Source organism: Leptonotus elevatus, chromosome 14 (assembly GCF_054856555.1).
Source record: "Leptonotus elevatus isolate MCC_2025b chromosome 14, RoL_Lele_1.0, whole genome shotgun sequence".
In the NCBI taxonomy this organism is placed as follows: domain Eukaryota; kingdom Metazoa; phylum Chordata; class Actinopteri; order Syngnathiformes; family Syngnathidae; genus Leptonotus; species Leptonotus elevatus.
In genome coordinates this window covers 7,531,864-7,549,889 of record NC_141252.1, presented here as the reverse complement: position 1 = coordinate 7,549,889, position 18,026 = coordinate 7,531,864, and the positions used below count along the sequence as shown (strand labels likewise).

General features: G+C 41.1%; 2 protein-coding genes across 5 annotated transcripts in view; one reads left to right on the top strand and one right to left on the bottom strand.

Annotated features, from left to right (window-relative positions):
• The window catches only part of mok (MOK protein kinase), an 8,726-nt gene extending 611 nt beyond the window's left edge, over nucleotides 1-8,115 (top strand). Inside the window, exons 2-13 of one of the 4 annotated variants that reach the window (XM_086094021.1) lie at nucleotides 821-936; nucleotides 2,096-2,210; nucleotides 2,314-2,403; nucleotides 2,586-2,656; nucleotides 2,737-2,815; nucleotides 4,049-4,097; nucleotides 4,208-4,386; nucleotides 4,585-4,686; nucleotides 4,751-4,969; nucleotides 5,906-6,065; nucleotides 6,361-6,552; nucleotides 7,358-8,114. In XM_086094021.1, the coding sequence (XP_085950147.1) occupies nucleotides 821-936; nucleotides 2,096-2,210; nucleotides 2,314-2,403; nucleotides 2,586-2,656; nucleotides 2,737-2,815; nucleotides 4,049-4,097; nucleotides 4,208-4,386; nucleotides 4,585-4,686; nucleotides 4,751-4,969; nucleotides 5,906-6,065; nucleotides 6,361-6,552; nucleotides 7,358-7,435 (1,450 nt within the window). In that variant the 3' untranslated portion in view covers nucleotides 7,436-8,114. Of the gene's footprint in view, nucleotides 1-582; nucleotides 937-1,132; nucleotides 1,280-2,095; nucleotides 2,211-2,313; nucleotides 2,404-2,585; nucleotides 2,657-2,736; nucleotides 2,816-4,048; nucleotides 4,098-4,207; nucleotides 4,387-4,584; nucleotides 4,687-4,750; nucleotides 4,970-5,905; nucleotides 6,066-6,360; nucleotides 6,553-7,357 lie in introns of those variants that run through there. The other 3 variants (XM_086094022.1, XM_086094023.1, XM_086094024.1) reach the window with 3 other exon arrangements.
• On the bottom strand, nucleotides 8,024-18,026 carry wdr20a (WD repeat domain 20a). Its single transcript, XM_086094017.1, has 4 exons — nucleotides 17,749-18,026; nucleotides 15,071-15,253; nucleotides 12,479-13,819; nucleotides 8,024-10,204 (listed from the first exon to the last, which is right to left on the bottom strand). The coding sequence occupies exons 1-4, from the start codon at nucleotides 18,010-18,012 to the stop codon at nucleotides 10,151-10,153; spliced, it is 1,842 nt and encodes a 613-aa protein (XP_085950143.1). The 5' UTR covers nucleotides 18,013-18,026; the 3' UTR covers nucleotides 8,024-10,150.

The following is an 18,026-nucleotide window of genomic DNA, read 5'->3' as shown; positions in this document are numbered from 1 at the left end:
ATTTCCTACCATTGACAAATCCTTCGGCGCTCTCCGCCATGTTGAAACTTGAATAGTTCTCTCAACTCGGAAATTATGTTATCAAAATAAATTCCCAGTTGTCCAGTAGAAAATACGACATGAGGGGGCGTTAACGTGCAATTTTCTACTAGACATATGGTATTTACCATAATTTCGAAACTACATGAAGGCAGCATAGTACGCATGCGCACAGCTGTACCTAGAAGACATGTGAACTGTCTTGTCTACCATTGAAATCAAGGGCAGTGAAAGAGCATTAAAAAATGTTTTATATATATTACGCATTGAGAAATATATTGTGAAAATAAAATGTATTAAGAGCACGTAGTTTACACGTATTTTGTCCATATTTAATATTTCATTTTTTGTCATACAGCTGAGGTAGTGCGTGGCCCTATGTGCCCCCAACTATCACTGATAAAAATTGTTGTCCTCTCCATCATTTAAATTGTCCATCCTTGGATTAGGGATCTGGGAATGAGTGAATGATTCACGGCCATCACAGCCAACGACTTTTAGTGAGCCTGCGCAAATTGGGTGTCCAAATTGGTTTTTGCGCAAATCTTTCTCCATTACTACGGAAGCCGACGGTCACGTTGAGCAGAAATGGCTTTACACGAATGAGTAGAACGATAGTGACGGCGACTATTCACTGGCGCACCTCTTTCACGTGATTTCGGTTCAATTGGAAAAATTTTTTTTTTACATTCTTTATCTATCAAGCTCATGCTAGATCTTTCGAAATTCCGCGTGCACTCATGATGCACTACTCTAACTGGTTAATTGGCGTTAAAAACAGGGCAAACCTTCGGAATGCGTGCAAGACGGCGGCGAACAGCGACTGGAGCAACCGGAGCCAGGAGCCGGGGGACAAGGGAGGGGAGCTAGCGGTCACCGCCCACCTCTGGAAAAAGGGTAAGAAAGAACCATTTGCTGTTAAATAATAACAATAACAGGGCCTTTTGGTCATGATGCCAACAATTCCACACAATTTTTAACCTATACGCTTAAAAACCGTCGTGTTTTCCCTGCGAGGTGGAAGACTTTCCAGCCAGTTGCTGGCTGGGTCAAGAGGGGAGGGCGAAGGCGTGCTCCGTTGCCAGGGCGACGGTCAAGCTAGCAACCGGGGCAAGTGCGGCTAGGCTAACACCACCTGAAGACGCCCTTTTTATGCTAATTACAATAAAGGTTATATTTATAACGCGTTGCAGTCGTTCAAATGTCCGTTCCAAACATGAACGAGGCAAAGAAATGCATCGTAAGTAAAAAAAATGTTTAGCTATACAAATCGCCCGTGTGCGTGTGTGTCGTTTGCATGAAGCCACTCGTTTCAATGTAAGTTTCGAACAAAAAAGCTAATTGACCCGGAAAAGAGAAACATTAAACTGTATTAATAATGCTTTGTTTCCAATTATATGCTGCATGTTAGAAGTGTTCTTTTAACATGTATTTATTTGTTTATTGTCCAACTGCTGTGCTCTGTATTTCACTGAGAGTGGTTTCTAATTCTGCAGTACGTTTTAGTATTTACAATTACTATTAATGATAATATTATGTAAAGACAGAATTTTAGGGCGTGATCACTTTTTTTTGTATTTTAATTTACCACTCAAGCTTTTATTAATAAAAATAACACATTTAAAGACTGATAATGAGACTTGTGAGTAAAAATATATTTGTTTTAGTATTACTGTACATATTTTTAGTTATTTATTCTCACCTGAACTATATTTATAGAGCACTTTATAAACCAAAGTTAAGAGCTGTACATAAAGATAAGTGTTTCTTTAGACCAAACGGTCTCACTTCTTATGTTGGCTGCCTGCTTTTCTCTTATTTTATTATTCCATTACATATTTTCAATTAATGCTTCAGGATAGGCAGAAAGGTAGAACAAAGCAATGCACTTTTCGTCCCTCCCCCAAATCCCAATTCGCTAACCCGCTGTGCCTAATTGTCCATGAAGAGTTTATTGCTGTATTGTATTCACTAATGAGCAGGGTTTCTCGGGCAGATTAGAATCTTCCTCTTGTTTCTGTGCACGGACGCTAAAAACACTCATATGTTGTTCTAGGCCACAAAATAATCAAGAAGATTGGTGAGGGTTCATTCTCCGTGGTGGTGAAAACTCAGAGTCTGAAGGATGGCAAGATGTACGCTTGCAAGACGATGAAGCAGACTATTAACAGGTGAGCGGACAGAGTCTTCTTGAGCATCCAACGTGACATCATGCAAATGTTAATGACATATTCGGGACATTTGGAAGTCAATCTTGTGTCCTATCTTGCGCAGTGTGGAACAGGCCAACAACCTGCGGGAAGTTCAGGCGATGAGGAGGCTCAGCCCACATGCAAATATCATCCACCTGCATGAACTCATTTTGTGAGTCCTTTCAACCTCTTCTGATTGGTCACCCGATCACTTTATCCGTAAATTAAATAACTTGACATTTGCTACATTTGGGTCGTCACTGAATAAATTGTGTGGCATTTTGGACATTTCCACTGTAGCTGTCTTAATTGCAGCACTGGCTCATCTCTTATTTTCCTGTCCCATCATTTCAGTGACAAGGAAACGGGCACCGTGTCTTTGATCTGTGAGCTGATGGAGATGAACATGTATGAGTTTATTAAAGGTGGGGGTGACGTGGCCAAAGAAATATAAGAAAATGACTTTTTCAAGTTTTCTTCTGAATGATCATTTGTTGCCCCGCAGAGAGACAAACGCCAACGCCTGATCATACGGTCAAACACTATATGTACCAGCTGTGCAAGTCGCTCGACCACATGCACAGGTAACTACAATATGTCAGTCGAGCGATTCACAAAGTGCAGGTACACGGGCGCACTCTTGTGGTTCGCAAAATAATTTCGTAAGTGCATTTGTATTTTAACTCCATTTGAAAAGATTTCCATTTCATCTTTCAGAACTGTTTGTTTTTAAACATTTTTAACTTTTATATGCAACACATTTCAGTGGATGTTAATAAGACCGAAAAAGGTCATTATTTTTCAATAATTTTTATCTAACCTGTATATTGACAGGTAGTCTAATACTAGGGGTGTCAGGCGATATATTTTTTAAATTGTAATTAATCGCATGACTTCAGCAAGATTAATCACATATGTTATAGCTGTTCTGAATGTGCAATCAAATGTACAATAAAGTGTTTTTTTCCTAGGTTTTCATACTCGTTAACATAAAAGTGGGAATTTTTTTTTAACTAATAGAAATATGGCTCCATCTTTTAGTCATACAGTAATTTCATGATAATTCGATAAACTATGTACTGTATTGTAAAACAAGTGTGATATTGATTTTTCTTGGTCATTCATTTTTCTGCCACTAGATGGCATAATTGCATCTGTGAGACGGTGACGGCTTAGTGCATTTTTCTTTTCATATTAACTCATTCGCTGCCATTGACGGCTATAGACGTCAAAAAATAATCGGAACTATTGCTATATAACATTTTTTTTTTTTTTTTTTTGTTAAGAGTATGAAAACCTAGAAAAAAATGTTTTTTGTACATTTAGAACAGATGTAAAATTTGTGATTAATCATGAGTTAACTAGTGAAGTGATGTGATTAATTTCGATTACACATTTTAATCGCCTGATGCCCCTAATTTACAAAAAAAATAATAAAAAAAATAAAATAAAAACAAAAATAAAAAATCATAAATTGTAATTAATCGCATGACTTCAATAGTTAACTCACGATTAATCCCAATTTTTATATCTGTTCTAATACAATAAAAAAAAACTAGGTTTTCAAACTCTTAACAAAAGTGGGAAAAAATGTTTTACTTATAAAAAATAGTTTAAATGAATTTTTGATGTAAGGGGTGGTCATTAATCGCGCATAAAAAAAAAAAGTAGAGTTAAAGGAACTTTTAATTAACGCACTAATTTTGATTATTTAATACATATGTTAAACTTTGTACTAAAATTATTTTCTGGGGTTATTAGCATTGTCACCATTAGCATCAAATTATTGCAATTGTTTCGAACTGTACTCTCTACAGCTGCGGAATCTTCCACAGAGATGTGAAGCCAGAAAACATTCTTATCAAAGTGAGATCATGCACAATTTCCACTGAAAACCACAATAATAAACATTCATACAGCTAAATGGTATATCTGTGTCCATAAAAACTGATTGTTATTATTATACTATTTTCTAGCAAAACGTTCTTAAGCTGGGCGATTTCGGCTCGTGCAGGAGCGTGAACTCCAAGCCGCCGCACACAGAATACATCTCCACGCGCTGGTACCGGGCCCCCGAGTGTCTCCTGACCGACGGCTACTATAGCTTGAAGATGGACATCTGGAGCGCCGGCTGCGTCTTCTTTGAGATTATGAGGTAAGTGACTATCTTTCTTTCATGCTTTTCTAAGCTTTTGTTGAAATGTTGTGTTGCTAAAAAAAAAAGAAGCCAAAAAGCCCAAGAAAGAAAGACATACTAATTCTTTGCGGCCTGCTGAACTGAGTTTGAAAGTGAGACACAGCTAGGACGTCCGGGTGAACCTGTCAATCATCTCATGAGGTACCCGTGTTTCAGCTTGAATCCTCTCTTCCCCGGTGCCAACGAGCTGGACCAGATCGGCAAGATCCACGACGTGCTGGGCACTCCCGAGCAATGCGTCCTGCGCAAATTCAAGCAGTAGGTTGACACAATGACGCAATGAAATTGTTCGTTGAACTTAACAGGTGATTTGTTGAAGTAGGAGATGGAACAGGAAGGTGTCGTCACGCTGTCACATTCCATCCAGGTCTCGGGCCATGCACTTTAATTTCCCCGTTAAGAAGGGCAGCGGGATCTCGCGTCTGCTGCCCAACTGCGCCGCTCCCGCGGTGTCTCTGCTCTACCAGATGCTGGCCTACGACGCCGACGAACGCATCACGGCTGCCACGGCCTTGAGGCACGCCTACTTCAGGGAGCTACGGTAAGCACGCAGCCATCACGACGCAGCATAATCATGACAAAATGTACGCCGCGCTTTTCACGACAGGATGTGTGAACGCGACTTGAAATTGTTCTCATTTCATGCTCTATGATTATTTGTAAGTGTATGTAGATTATACATACAATAACCCGCAAATTTACACTTTATCGCTTTTGTGTCTAAATATCTAAAATATAAAATGGATAATGTCCAAATATGACATTTAATTTGTTCATTCATTTTCATTGATATCCTGCTTATGAATTTATTTTTGTCACAAAATTGATATATAATTATTACAATATTTTTTAGATACAGCTATTGATGCATTTACCATGAGTAAAGATGTATCTATTTGTAAAGAAAATAAATAAATTCCAAGGTCATATTTCCAATTAAAAAATATATAAAAATTTGAGTATATGTTTAATGTATAATTTTGTGCTTCCCCCCCCCCCCACATAAAATAAAATGTAATCTAAAATATTTCGTACACTTTCAAATATTTACGATTTCATTAAATGTACATATATTATGGGCGTAACAGAAAAAGTATTTGAATCTGAAAATTTGTTTTGATCTAAAAGATGTAAGTTAATTAAACCGAATCGAATCGTTCCACTTTAAAATATATTGAGATACGCATCAAATCGCCTGTTACCGGAGATATATATCTTAGAAAAAAAAATTCACGAATACAGTACTGACAAGGTCATTCATATGTTTGTGAAATGAATTTTAAAAAAGCATGTAATTTATTACAGTATCTAGTTAGATAATATTATGTACAGTATTTGCAAAAAAAAAGAAAAAAAGAAAAAAAATGATCTAATTTGAATTACAGTATATTGACGATGGATGAAATTTACTTTAGTTTTTCTGCTGTCAAACAATTGAATGTGTACCAACAACAAAATGTTTTTTGTTTCCCATCAGGTTGGCAGAGAAAAAATGCGAACATATTCCTGGAGTATGTGGGTTGTTTGAAGGCGTGGAAAAAAAAGCACCCCACATCACTTCCAACCTCTTGTGGCGACCCTCTCGACTTAGCAAACAAATGAGAGGCAGACACACCAGACCCACCCCTTTAATTACTGTAAGTACATAAAAGTAATTATTAACCTTTTAAACACTTTGTCACCGTATATAATTTCATCCTAGTTTGAGGCGGTCATTTGTGTTTCTTCATCAAACATAATGTACGTGGATTTTATGTCTGTATGTCTACTGCCCCCTGATGGGTGGTCAAGGCGCACCTTCCAAAAAGGAACAGCACAATGCCTGATGAATTAAAAGAATGGACAAACCGTTTGTTTAATACATAAAACTATATTAAATGACGTTGTTAGCAATAATATTGAGGGCTAGATTTCACTTGTACCCATCTCCAGCACAACACGAAGCATGCAGCCGAACCACTCAGCCGACGCAATGCCAGTCATTACGAGCTGCCCAAACTCAAGATGGCTGCCCCGGGGCCGCAGCGCTCCTTCCCGGGCTCCACGCTGCCCGGCTTCACCCTCAGCCACCGGGGCATTCTGCCGGCCATCGCCGCTAAGAAGTGCCAATCACGCTTGGCCAAGGTAATCGCATTTATTACCTTGTCCAGTGGAAGGAAGTAACTAAGTGGAAATACTTTATTTTACTTGAGTAGATTTTCAGGTATCTGTACTTTACACTTGAATACATATCTGTATGTTGTACTCCTGACAATTAAATTTTTAGCTAATTCAGCATTTTCATGCTAGCAAAGCTATGGAAACATTGAGCCAATGCTAGCTTGTTGTAACTAAGTAAAAAAAAAAATTACTTTTGTCACTATAGATTTTTCCGGTGTCTGTACTCTACTTTTGAATACATATTAGTGAACTTTCTACTTCTCAAAATTGGTTTGCTAATGTTTACATTTTAATTTTGAGCTAATTTAGCGTTTTTATTTTATTTTTTTTAAATATGTATTAGTTTTACATTAGCAAAGCTACGGGAACATGTTGAGTTAATGCTAACTTGAAAGCAACAGCTAACGGTTTTCTTCTTCTTCATATTAGCACTATTTAAGTTATGAAAGAGGGAAATTTTTTCGTGTCTATATTATTTTTTTTATAGTGCCAAGTTGTCACAACGGGTATTGCATGTGACGGTAAACATGCATTTTTTTCTTCTGTATTTACGGATATTTCAGACTGTACTTTGCAAATGAGTAGCTAATTTATGCCTAAAAACAAAAGCAGTAAATAAGTGAGTTCTTCGGCAAATAAAGGGGGATCTGTCTCACACGTTTGTACTTCTAAAGATGTGAGTACAGTACTTTTGCCACATGTGCCTTTGGTCGCATTACCTGAACGTCCTCATTTGGTTTCATTGATGCTTTTTGGTGTGTCCAAACAGGCCAACCACGAGTCACAGCCGGCTGGCCTGAAGACGGGCCTCATGCCGCCCCTGGACAGGAAACACGGAGGCTACTGACACACACAAACACTTATTAAGCGGAATAAAGCTGTTAAAACAGTAGCCCGGTTGTTACTCTGCTTTAAACTGAAGGGCTATCCGTTATGCGACCCAACAGCAGTTTGTGTACACAGCAAAAGGGTGCATCCATCCATGAACTCATTATTGTGATTTATTAGTCTGTGCTTTACATGCACAGTTAATGTCATTTAGAATGTAGCTTGCCAGGCACCTTTATAGCCCTCTCATTGGACTCATTCTGCAATTAAATGTGTTGTAAATGTGACGTAAGACCCAATTAAACAACAACAACAAAAACATCAGGTTTTATTCGTATGCAGTTTGTTAATTATACTTATGGCTACACATAAATGCTTGTGTCAAGACACTGGGGTTTTAATAAATATAGTATTTCTAAATATTTCAGGGATTTTTACATTAAGTTTAAAACTTTTTTTTTTATTAACATTAAGCAAATATGACTATGCATGTTGGTGTTGTACCGTCATACTTGGATTTTTTTATTATTATAATATAGTCACATTTTCTGATTATGACCGTACATGTTCATGTGGTGGACAAAAAGAAAAACAGGAAAACAATGTATTCAAGATTATTTTTTATTATTATTAATATGTATACTTTAGGCTTTAGAAATATAACTATCCATGACAAAACTTCCCACGGGGGAAATGGTAAGTTTGCCCTCCCCAGCCCTCCCCATCATCAAATCAGTTAATTACAATATACACAGTATGATACAGAGCACATTTCAATCTGAACACATTATTAAAATAAATGCTCAATAGATAGACTTAATATTTTTCTCTCTACTGTATTAGCCATCTGTGAGTTGTGAGCACAGCACATGTAAAGCCATTTTTTTTTCATCTAATAAACTTATTTAAGTGCAAACTTTACTCTTGTTAAAAAGACTATATAATTGCAGCATCCAGTTTTTAGCTTTTTTTTGGGGGGGGGGTGTATTGAGGACTTCAAACAGTCCCCTGCCCTCTTTTTTTGTTCAAATAAGAGTAGTACTAATACGAAACAAAATAAAAAAATCAGTGCAAAAGTCATTGGGTTGGACATTGGGGAAACGTAACAAATGCAACATTCCCAGATGCTCGCTTGATGGTCAAAGAAAAAAAAAGAAAAAAGAGACAGCTCCACTCAATTTTAATAACCCTGAGCAGTCTAAGCTACACTTCTATTTTTTATTTAAAAACTGTTATGGAACCATTCACTCGGGATGAATTTTGACATGTCTTAACAGAATGTAAAAATGAGTACAAACTAATACAGTAAGTAGAGCAAAACTCCACATTGCACCTTTATCCCTTGTTGGGGTCTTCCTCTATAAGGCAGGGATAGGCAGCCTTTTTTTGTTCCTATTCCAAGTATGCTTAAAAATGAATTTGTGTTTTTTTTATTTTATTTTATTGCATGGCAGGCATGAACAAAGCTCAGGAGGGCCATGTGTTTGGCCCATGGGCCACAGGTTGCCCACCCCCTGCTTGAAAGCAGTGATTCCCAACCACTGAGAAACTTGACTTCCTTTTTTCAGTATAATGCTATGAAAGTGTTTGCCCTCTTCTCAAATTCTAACTTTACATAGTTTCCCCTAAACATAATATGCAGTTTTTGAATGGTGATTTATTAGGGGGGGGGGGGGGGGGGTTATTTAAAGCTATCTGGCACTGTGTGGGGAAAAAGTACTCGCACCTTTTGTTAATTCATGAAGTAACTGAGTGAAAAGCTGAGTTCATTTTCACTGACCACGCCCTAATTAAGCTTTGGGACTCCAGTGAACCACAAATGGAGAAACACGCAACACCTAAAACAACATCTAAAGAATTGCAGGCCTCCCTCGCCTCAGGTAGAACAATAAGAGAGACTGGGCGAAAATAACATGACGTCATGGCAGTGCTACAAGGAAGAAGAAAAAAAAAATCCCTGCTGACCAAATGGAAAGCGTGTCTTGTTGCATCTAGTTTAAATGTTACACAGTATTTCAGTAAGAAAATCATACCTACAGTCAAAACGTGGTAGCAGTGTCAGGGGATGCTTTACTACTTCAGGACCTGGGCGAGCTGTTGTGGATGTTGGAATCATTAATTCTCCTCTTTGCCAGTAATTCTTGAGGGAGAATGTTAGGCCATCAGGTCGTGACCTCACGAAAAAGGGCACTTGGGTTCTGCAGGACTACAATCCAAAAGACAGCATTCCAGTGTTATTAGGCAAGTACTTTTTTCCCCCACACTGGGCCAGGTAGATTATAAAAATGTGTTGCCCTCAAGTAATAAAAATCACAATTTAAAAACTGCATTTTATGTTTACTTGAGTTATTCATGTCTCATATTTACATTTGATCTTAAAAGTGGGGAAACTATGCAAAAAATATATATTAAAAATGTTAAGAAGAGGGCAAATAGTTGTTGATGGCACATTCTATACTTTGGTGGTGTGTTTGTGTTGTGACATTTTCCCCAAACTAAAATAGGCACCTTGGCTCAATAAAGGTTGGGAAAGACTGCTCTTAAGTGAGTGGAGAATAGAAAAGGTGGGAAGGCTAGGAAATTAATCCCAAAAATAAAATTGAAAAAAAAAAAACGAAAGCAAAAAATAAATAAAAAGGAAAACTTGCAACACTCGCAGAGGAAGTGAAGAGCAGCATCAGACTGTGGCTTGCGTGGGTTTTTGTCTTTAGCAGCACATATATTGTGTTGTGGGCTATACTACTGTTCCACTGGGAGAGCTGGCTTGGTTTTGGGAGGACAATAAACCCTGGAAAAAGGAAAACAAAAAAAAGGAGATTTGCATTTGGGAGAAGGAGGAGGAAATGGGGAACAAAATGGATTTAAAAAAATTAATTTCACAAATTGCAGCAAAAAGGGGAAAAAATGATCATCAGTCGCTTCTAGTCCACGGCACAGACATTCAAAGCAGCCATTTTGGAAGCAAAGTGAGTTCAAAGTTCAAGTCTGAATGCTTTAGAACAGTGAAACGTCAAAACCCCCACACGGTCACAGTTTAGCATTTGCCTACTGAGAAAATGTTTTGAGAACCTATCCGTTATTTGCTTGGGGGGGGGGGGGGGGGGGTCCGCCAATTTGCAAGCCTAAGCACAATGCTATCTGGTGCATCTTGGTACCAAACTGTTGAAGTGAGTTGAAAAGCATACAGGTAAGTAAACCATTTTTAGGGTAGGCATCAATTCCGTGCAGATTTCCACTATTCGCAGCAGAGTTCGATCCCCATCACGGTACGCCTCAAAGGACCGATTGTCGGATGTCTCCAAAGATTCCCCTGAGCGGTTATCCTGCGGTGTGGGCATAGAAGGGATTTTTCCAACCTGATCCAATCCTTAGGTGAGTGGTCAACACCAAGTATTTTTTTTGTCTTTTAAATTGATACATTATCGTTTTTTGCACGTCAGACTTGTACCGGTACTTGTGCATTGAGAAACTGAGGAAGATGTTTTCAATATGAAAAATGAATCGGTTCTTCCTTGGCTCATCCCTCACCACTGCACCCAGTTTGATGGAAGTACTTTTTCTTTTCTTGAAAAGATGTTTTTCAGCACTGCAAACGCACTTAAGATGTGAGCACATGAGGAAGTACATACAAGATTGTTCGGCGCAAAGAAGCTGAGCGAGTGGACGCATGAGCGCACTAAAGCAGTGATTCCCAACCACTAAGCCGCAAGGAGTTGCTCAGTATATGGTAATACATCCGAAAATTATTATTTACTATAAATAATGCGTCTTTGTTCATCAATGTATGCCAGCAACATTAAGGACGTGCAAAAAATTTGATAACCGAAGGTACAAATAAAGGGGAAGTCAACCCAAAAATGATTTTTCCAATATAGTCCAGACATGATATGCTGATTCATATTGCATTTGTGGAATATGAAATAAGCAGCAAAACACACCTGCTTTCATCCATTTTGCCACTTGCTGCAGACAAAAAAATAAATAAAAAATGACATCGCGGCTGCTCAGGGCTTAAGCAATGACCAATCACGGCTCGCCTGATCACGTGACATTTGCAAGCTGAGCCGTGCTCGGTCGTTGCTTGAGCGGCTGTGATGTCATTTTTAGTCGACAAAGTGGCAAACGGGGTGGATTTTGCTGCTCAATTCATATTCCACAAACTATATTAATCAGAATGCCGTGTTTATACTAGTGGGGCTACATAGAACATAGTGTAAATATTTTTTTCCCGATTGATACTTTAACCATTCATACAACACAATAATTGTGGTCAACTAAAGTCCAGATTGCGCAAGTACTTTAGTAAGTAAATTGAGACTAAATCCTCATTTGAGTATACAGTGAAGCCCTTCCTATTTAGTTGAGTACTTCCAGTGCATTTTTCCAAACCCTTATCACTACGCCATTTATTTTTAAGGGTAAATGTTAAGCTGAGTCTAAAATTTAAATGCAAATATATTTGCAATTTAAACTAGTAATATAGGCCAATCTAAATGTGGCATATTTTTCAGTTAGTGTGTTTAAAAGGTGTTGTTTGAAGTAGATGGGAGGGCTATTTTAACTAACTCTAACCCATCACAAATAGGCAAACAACTGAAACTCTACCAGGCACTACTGAAATCCTTCCTCCTCATACTAATACGTTCATATAGTATCATGAAACAAACATTTCAGTAGTGTAAACAAGTGTTTCAGTACTGTATGAGCATTTCACTGGAGTGTGTAAAAGGTAAACGTGATTCATGCCCCCCCCCCCCCCCCCACACACACACTCAGTCTGGAATCTGCACATTCTTTTTCTGTGACATTTTCCTTTTGTGTTGTGTCGTGCGATTTTCCTCATGTAAAATATGTGCCTCGACTCAATGAAGGTTGGGAAACACTGCACTGACGCATCATCTCTCCTGTGATTTGGCATAGGAGCAGCGAGGGGAGGGTGTTAGGGGGGGTGATATGCGACTTATATCTGGAATTGCTACACGCTCGTCAGTTACAACCCGCCGCCTCCGGCCCGAAGAGAGAGAGACGCGCTTGGCTTGGCCCTGTGTTAAAAAGAACTTACCACTTTGCCCGGCCTGGCCCATGTGCAAATAAATCCCTCCTGACAAGCAGTCACTAAGCAGTCCTCTAAAAATATGAGCACAGTCAGCCTCTCGTGCGCTATCTTTTTACAAATGAGCGGCTCGAGCAGCGGCACGTCCTCCATGCGCGGGCACAGCGGCGTGCCCAGCGTCTTGGCGGCGTCCGCTTTGCTCTTGGTCAGCACGTTGAGCTTGTCGCTGCTCTTGCTGCTGATGTGGCCCATGCTGTGGTTGCGCTTGTGGTCCTTCTCGTGGTGGCGCTCCTTGCGCTCGTGCAGCGACAGCGTGGCGAACTTGCTGACGCCGGTGGCGATGGCGCTGTCCATGATGCCGCCGCTTAGCTTGTTAGTGTTGTTCGTGGTGGCGGTAGCGGTCGTTGCGGTGGTGCTGGGAGTGGTGGAATGGGGCAGGCTGTTGGAACGCGGTAGTGTAGGGGAGACAGAGTTCACGCTGGGAGTGATGGCGTCGCTGGTGCTTCCGTTGGTGGCGTTGGTGCTCGACGCGAGTATGGTGGAGCACGGCGGCGGGATGGTGGCGTTCATCACGTTGGTGTGCGTCCGTGTCCGCGAAAGCGGCAAGTGCGGGAACAGGATGTCCTCGGTGAGGTCCCACAGGCACAGTTGCGTGTCCTGGCCCACCGAGCCGAAGCGGTACGTGACGCTGACGGGCCGGCTCTCGGTGGAGTTGCGCTTGGAGAGGCGCGACTGCGTGCTGTTGGCGCGGTCCCGCCCCGAGTTGGCCAGCTGCTCCTGGAAGTCCTCGTCGCTGCCGCTGAACTCCAACGGGTCGCCCTCCTCAACGCTGGTGGTGTAGTGGTCGAAGGCCACCACGCTCACCCACGACTTGTGGCCGTGGCCGCGCGCGATCACCCGGCAGTCCAGGAAGGACCACACGGTGACCAGGTCGTCCTCGCCGCCCGCCACGATGTACTTGCCGTCGGGGCTCCAGCACACGCACAGCAGGCCGCCGAAGTAGCTCTTCATGGTGCCGTGCAGCTCCACGGCGTCAAAGTTGAACACGCGCAGGAAGCCGTCCTGGCTCACGCTCGCCAGGAACTTACCGTCCGGCGAGAAGGCAAACTCGTTGAGGGCGCCCTCGCCCACCGTCCATTTGAGCAAGGGGTTCCGCGTGGATTTGCTCTTGCAGGTGTGCACCGAGTAGTTGTCGCCCTGCTTGAGGAGCTGGTAGTGTGGCGCCGTCGTGCCGCACGTGTGCTCCACGTTGTAGAGGTACAGGTTGCCGCTGGCGTGAGACACCAGGAAGAGGCTCTCGGAGCCAGGAACCCACTTCACACACGTCACCCTAGACTTGTCTATTAGTCTCTGGTGGGAGGAGAAATGACACAAGGACAGGACAAGAACATCACAAATTGGTCTTTGTTTTGTTTTAGGCTGCAATTGAACACCACATCAAGAATGTCCTTCACACTGACAAATTGGGCCTGATTGCCAGATGTCTCTAAAGGAGGCGTGTCAAACTCATTTTTGTTCTATTGCTATAAAAACATGGAACCTACCGGAATAAATTAGTCTCATCTTTCATCAGAAAAAAAAAGAAGTATATTTGCATCGGTTTCCATTTTGCAGCAATTAGCATTAAAATATAGCTAAGTTTAATCAATATTCACATTCCTGGTTAAAACACTGTCAAAAAGAACTTGTTGCAACATTGCCCTGGCTGATTGTATACTTTGCTGCCACCTGCTGGCCGTTTGTTGTAATAACTACCATTGCTTTAAGCCACCTCTTCATGTCAGAAGCTGCATCAAAGTCTTCTGTATGCTCTTGCATTAAAAAAACATTTAAAAAAACAAAACAAAAACATAAATACGTTTTTGGGAGTGAAGGACAAAGTATTAAAAACGTATTTACACGTTTTTGGCTTCAAATGACTTAATTTACTGTGAAAATCATATCAACGTGTATAATCCCTTTGTCATATACAAAATAGGCCTTGCATTTTCTTATCTTGCCGGAATATTGTTTTATATTGTTTTTTTAAATGTATTAAATTTTTTACAAATTAATAAAATAAATGATTGAAATGCAAAACAATTTTTTTTTGCCTACGAGTAGCTCGCGTGCCTGCTCTAAAAATAGATCACCAGTAATGGGGCAATGTGATTTCCTAGGAATGATGTAGAAGTGATCATCAAAAAATGACATGGGTGGGATCTTTCACATACAAAAAAAAATAAATCCGCTTGATGCAGGATATGTTAAACTTCAGGTGCTTCCAAACGCATCACCTCCATAGATGACGTACGAGGAGTCCTCCGAAGGGCACCTAAATTAGGACAGCTATTGTTGGAAGTCCATACTTTAAAAGGGTCCAACAGACATTTCATCCATTTTAGGCCTTGCACTCGGCCATTCAAACTCCACTTGAGCCCGCATGACACCCAAAACATTTCAAGTCCGTTTGGTGACGCACATGCACACAGTTTGCGCCACATAATGACCAATGGTTCCTCTCGCTAGTTTAGGCAATTTATTACCATTTGTAATCAACAGGATTGCTACATATAATCCATAGAGTGTACCCCCCCCCCCCCCAAAAAAAAACCTCCTCACCTCCTCATTGAAGAGCTTGCTCGTCTCCTTCTTGATGGGGTCGATGAGCTGCACTTGGCCGGCGGAGAAGCCCACCAGCAGCGACACGCTCTCGGCCGTGGCGGTGAGGTGGTTGAAGTCATGACAGGTGGGCTGTGTTCCCTTGTAGATGCGCTTGTCTATGGGCTTGCTCAGGTCAGCGGCCTGTGAGGAAAGGGAGGCACACGACGACGACAACTAGTGTGGTAAGAAACGGTGCACTCGGTTGATTATTTACATAAGTGGCAGAATGTAACAACATGTATTTATTTTTGTTTAAACCTGAGAGCTGCTTCTTTTACGGTCTACCAGTTGTGTGTCTTTCCTTGACATCCAGACCGTGCAAATGGCTCCAAAATGTTGGCATGTGTGACGGTGTTTTATTGGAGGATGACGACACGCTTGCCGCAAGGCATCTATGCAGTAATTTAGCAGTCAGCTGACATTCGGTGAAAAAAAAAAAAAGTCCACTGGTCAGCCTCAACATGCACCAGTTAATCAGAGCCGCTGTTACTGATTAACACCATTAAGAAGGCTTTTAAATTTAACAATGTCTTCCTCACGCTAGGGCTGGGCAATACATCAAATTTTTAATCGTCATTTTAAAAATCGAATCGTTGAAAATTTGCTAAAATGAGAAATTGAGTTTTGTCTCCTGGATTATTAAAAGCTGCTGTTATGTCCTGATACATTCAGTTTTTGAATTTAGATGTTTCTGGGGTTGGTGAAAGATTCTGGTTGGTAACCCGGTGCTGGATTTCACTTTCCTTTCTTTTCTTTGATCCTTCCTCAGGTCTCCTGACAACCTTGCGACTCTAGCTGGATTCTGAAGTATTCGGTTTAGGTGAACGGTATGGGATTTTTAACAGGTTTTAGGTGAATTAATGAGTACACACGCACGCACATATGCACTCACACTCACGCACAGATTGTGTTAAAACAGGGTTAATCAAAAGTAGGTATACCCTTTAAATGTCAGATTTGTTCTTGCATTTTTTTCCTTCCTGACCTCCTTTTCTTTGACCAGTTGTATTTAATGAGATACATTCTTTCTGCCCATTCATTCTCTACTTCCATCACACCTGTTTTCCTGTTTATGCCTCCTTGCATTCACCCTTCCGCCCCTAAACCTGCTTTTCTGCCTTCTTCATTGCACCTCAGACCTGCTTTCTCCTCTTTTACGGCTACAGTTACTTCTACAGTTGTTACTTCTCAGATTGATTGCGACGCTGTGGTTTTCCATGGGAAGAGGGTTAGGAGGCTGCACTATATGAGGTTGCCCCTCTGAGATGAACTAAATAATGTTCACATAAAAGCCTCCATTTTGTTTTGCTTTTAAAACTGTATAAAGCAAGTAACCTGGTTTGTCAGTCATCTGCGTGTTGCAGACAAACTTGTTACAGTAAAATATGTTGTAAACATATCTTGAGTTACTGTGAAGAAACTGGATGCCGATTAAGGCATCTACAGTTGCAAATAAGAGTCATGCTGTAACTCCCCAATAAAGGGTGTGGCCAAATATTGTGCTGGTGCAACCAAATGAAAAAGTTGGTCGCACCATTGTTGCTACCATTGCAAATGTTAAGTGTAGAGCCCAGATGCATCGTTCCTTCCTTTCAAAGCTGTACAATATTGCTTTTAGAATGCACTTTCTTTGTTCATCATGACTACGGTAATTATTATTCACAACACCTGTAAAAAAAAATATATTTTTTTTTCCAATCACACAATATGTTCTGAGGCTGGGCCAATTCTGAGCTGAGCAAAGAATATCTTCATAACAATTGTCAACAAAATATTGCAAATAGTTTTTTTCCCCGCGTTTGTGAACTCAACTCACTTCACAGTAAGCAGCACTTAGAATGAAATTGTGAACAGTTCACAAGAGGAAGCGATTTATTTCCACTTCCAAACAGAACAAAACAAGTACGAAAATACTGACTTGGACACTGACGTTGGGGGGGGGGGGGGGGGGGTTCACCATCACCATACACCGACCTGTTTGTCGATGTATGTGCCTGTGGGAAGCTGTTTCAAAATCTTAAATGACAATGTCCCATAACAAATATACACACTTTCAGCATTTACAGTTTCAAGATTCCCATCATTTCCCTCATCTAAAATCTATTCTAGTAGACACATACATTTGACACAGAACTCCACCAGAGCACCTGTACTAAAGGTTGGATTTTTGGTCACTTGAGTCATGGGATTTAATGACATTTGGGGCATTTAAATGACACATTTGTCGACTTTGCTCAGCTCCATGTAAGTGGCTAACTCCGCTCACTCCAACGGTAGCAGTGCTAAGTGGACACCTGTCAGAATAAGGGGCGTCGACAGGTGGCACGGAGCCGTCAACGGCAAGCACAAACTTTTCACAGCTACTTTTAAAACTGTGATAACTGACAAGAAGCTCAATTTTAACACCACTTATACTACAGTACCAACTCGAGAAGGGAAATTCGCACAATTAGCCTCCAAGTAGCAACGAAGTCAGCCGCACTGCTAACTGGTTAGCTCGAAGCTAACGAACCTGCTGGCTCCGTTTGAAAGTCACACGCCCGCCAGAGTTGAGCTACGAGGCCGGGCGGGAGGCTACGGGCTCAGGCAACGCCAAGCGGCACTGCGGGGGGAGTGTGCGTGTCATGGCACGGTACCTTTCGGACGCCTTTGTAGATGTAGAAGTAGAGCTCACGGCCCACATTGAAACAGATCCTGTCGCCGTTGCCCGACTGGTCGTTGACGTTGACGAAGGAGACCTTGACCGGGTTGGAGCCCTGCGAGTTAAAAGGCACTCTGTTGGGACGGCTGTATTCGGAGTGTGTGAGGAGTTTGTAGACGCCTTCCCGGGTGGTGAACTGAGTTTTGATTTCGTTCATCTCCTTCCCTCCTCCCTCCGCCGCCATCTTTAAAATTAACATTCATCCCTTTCCCC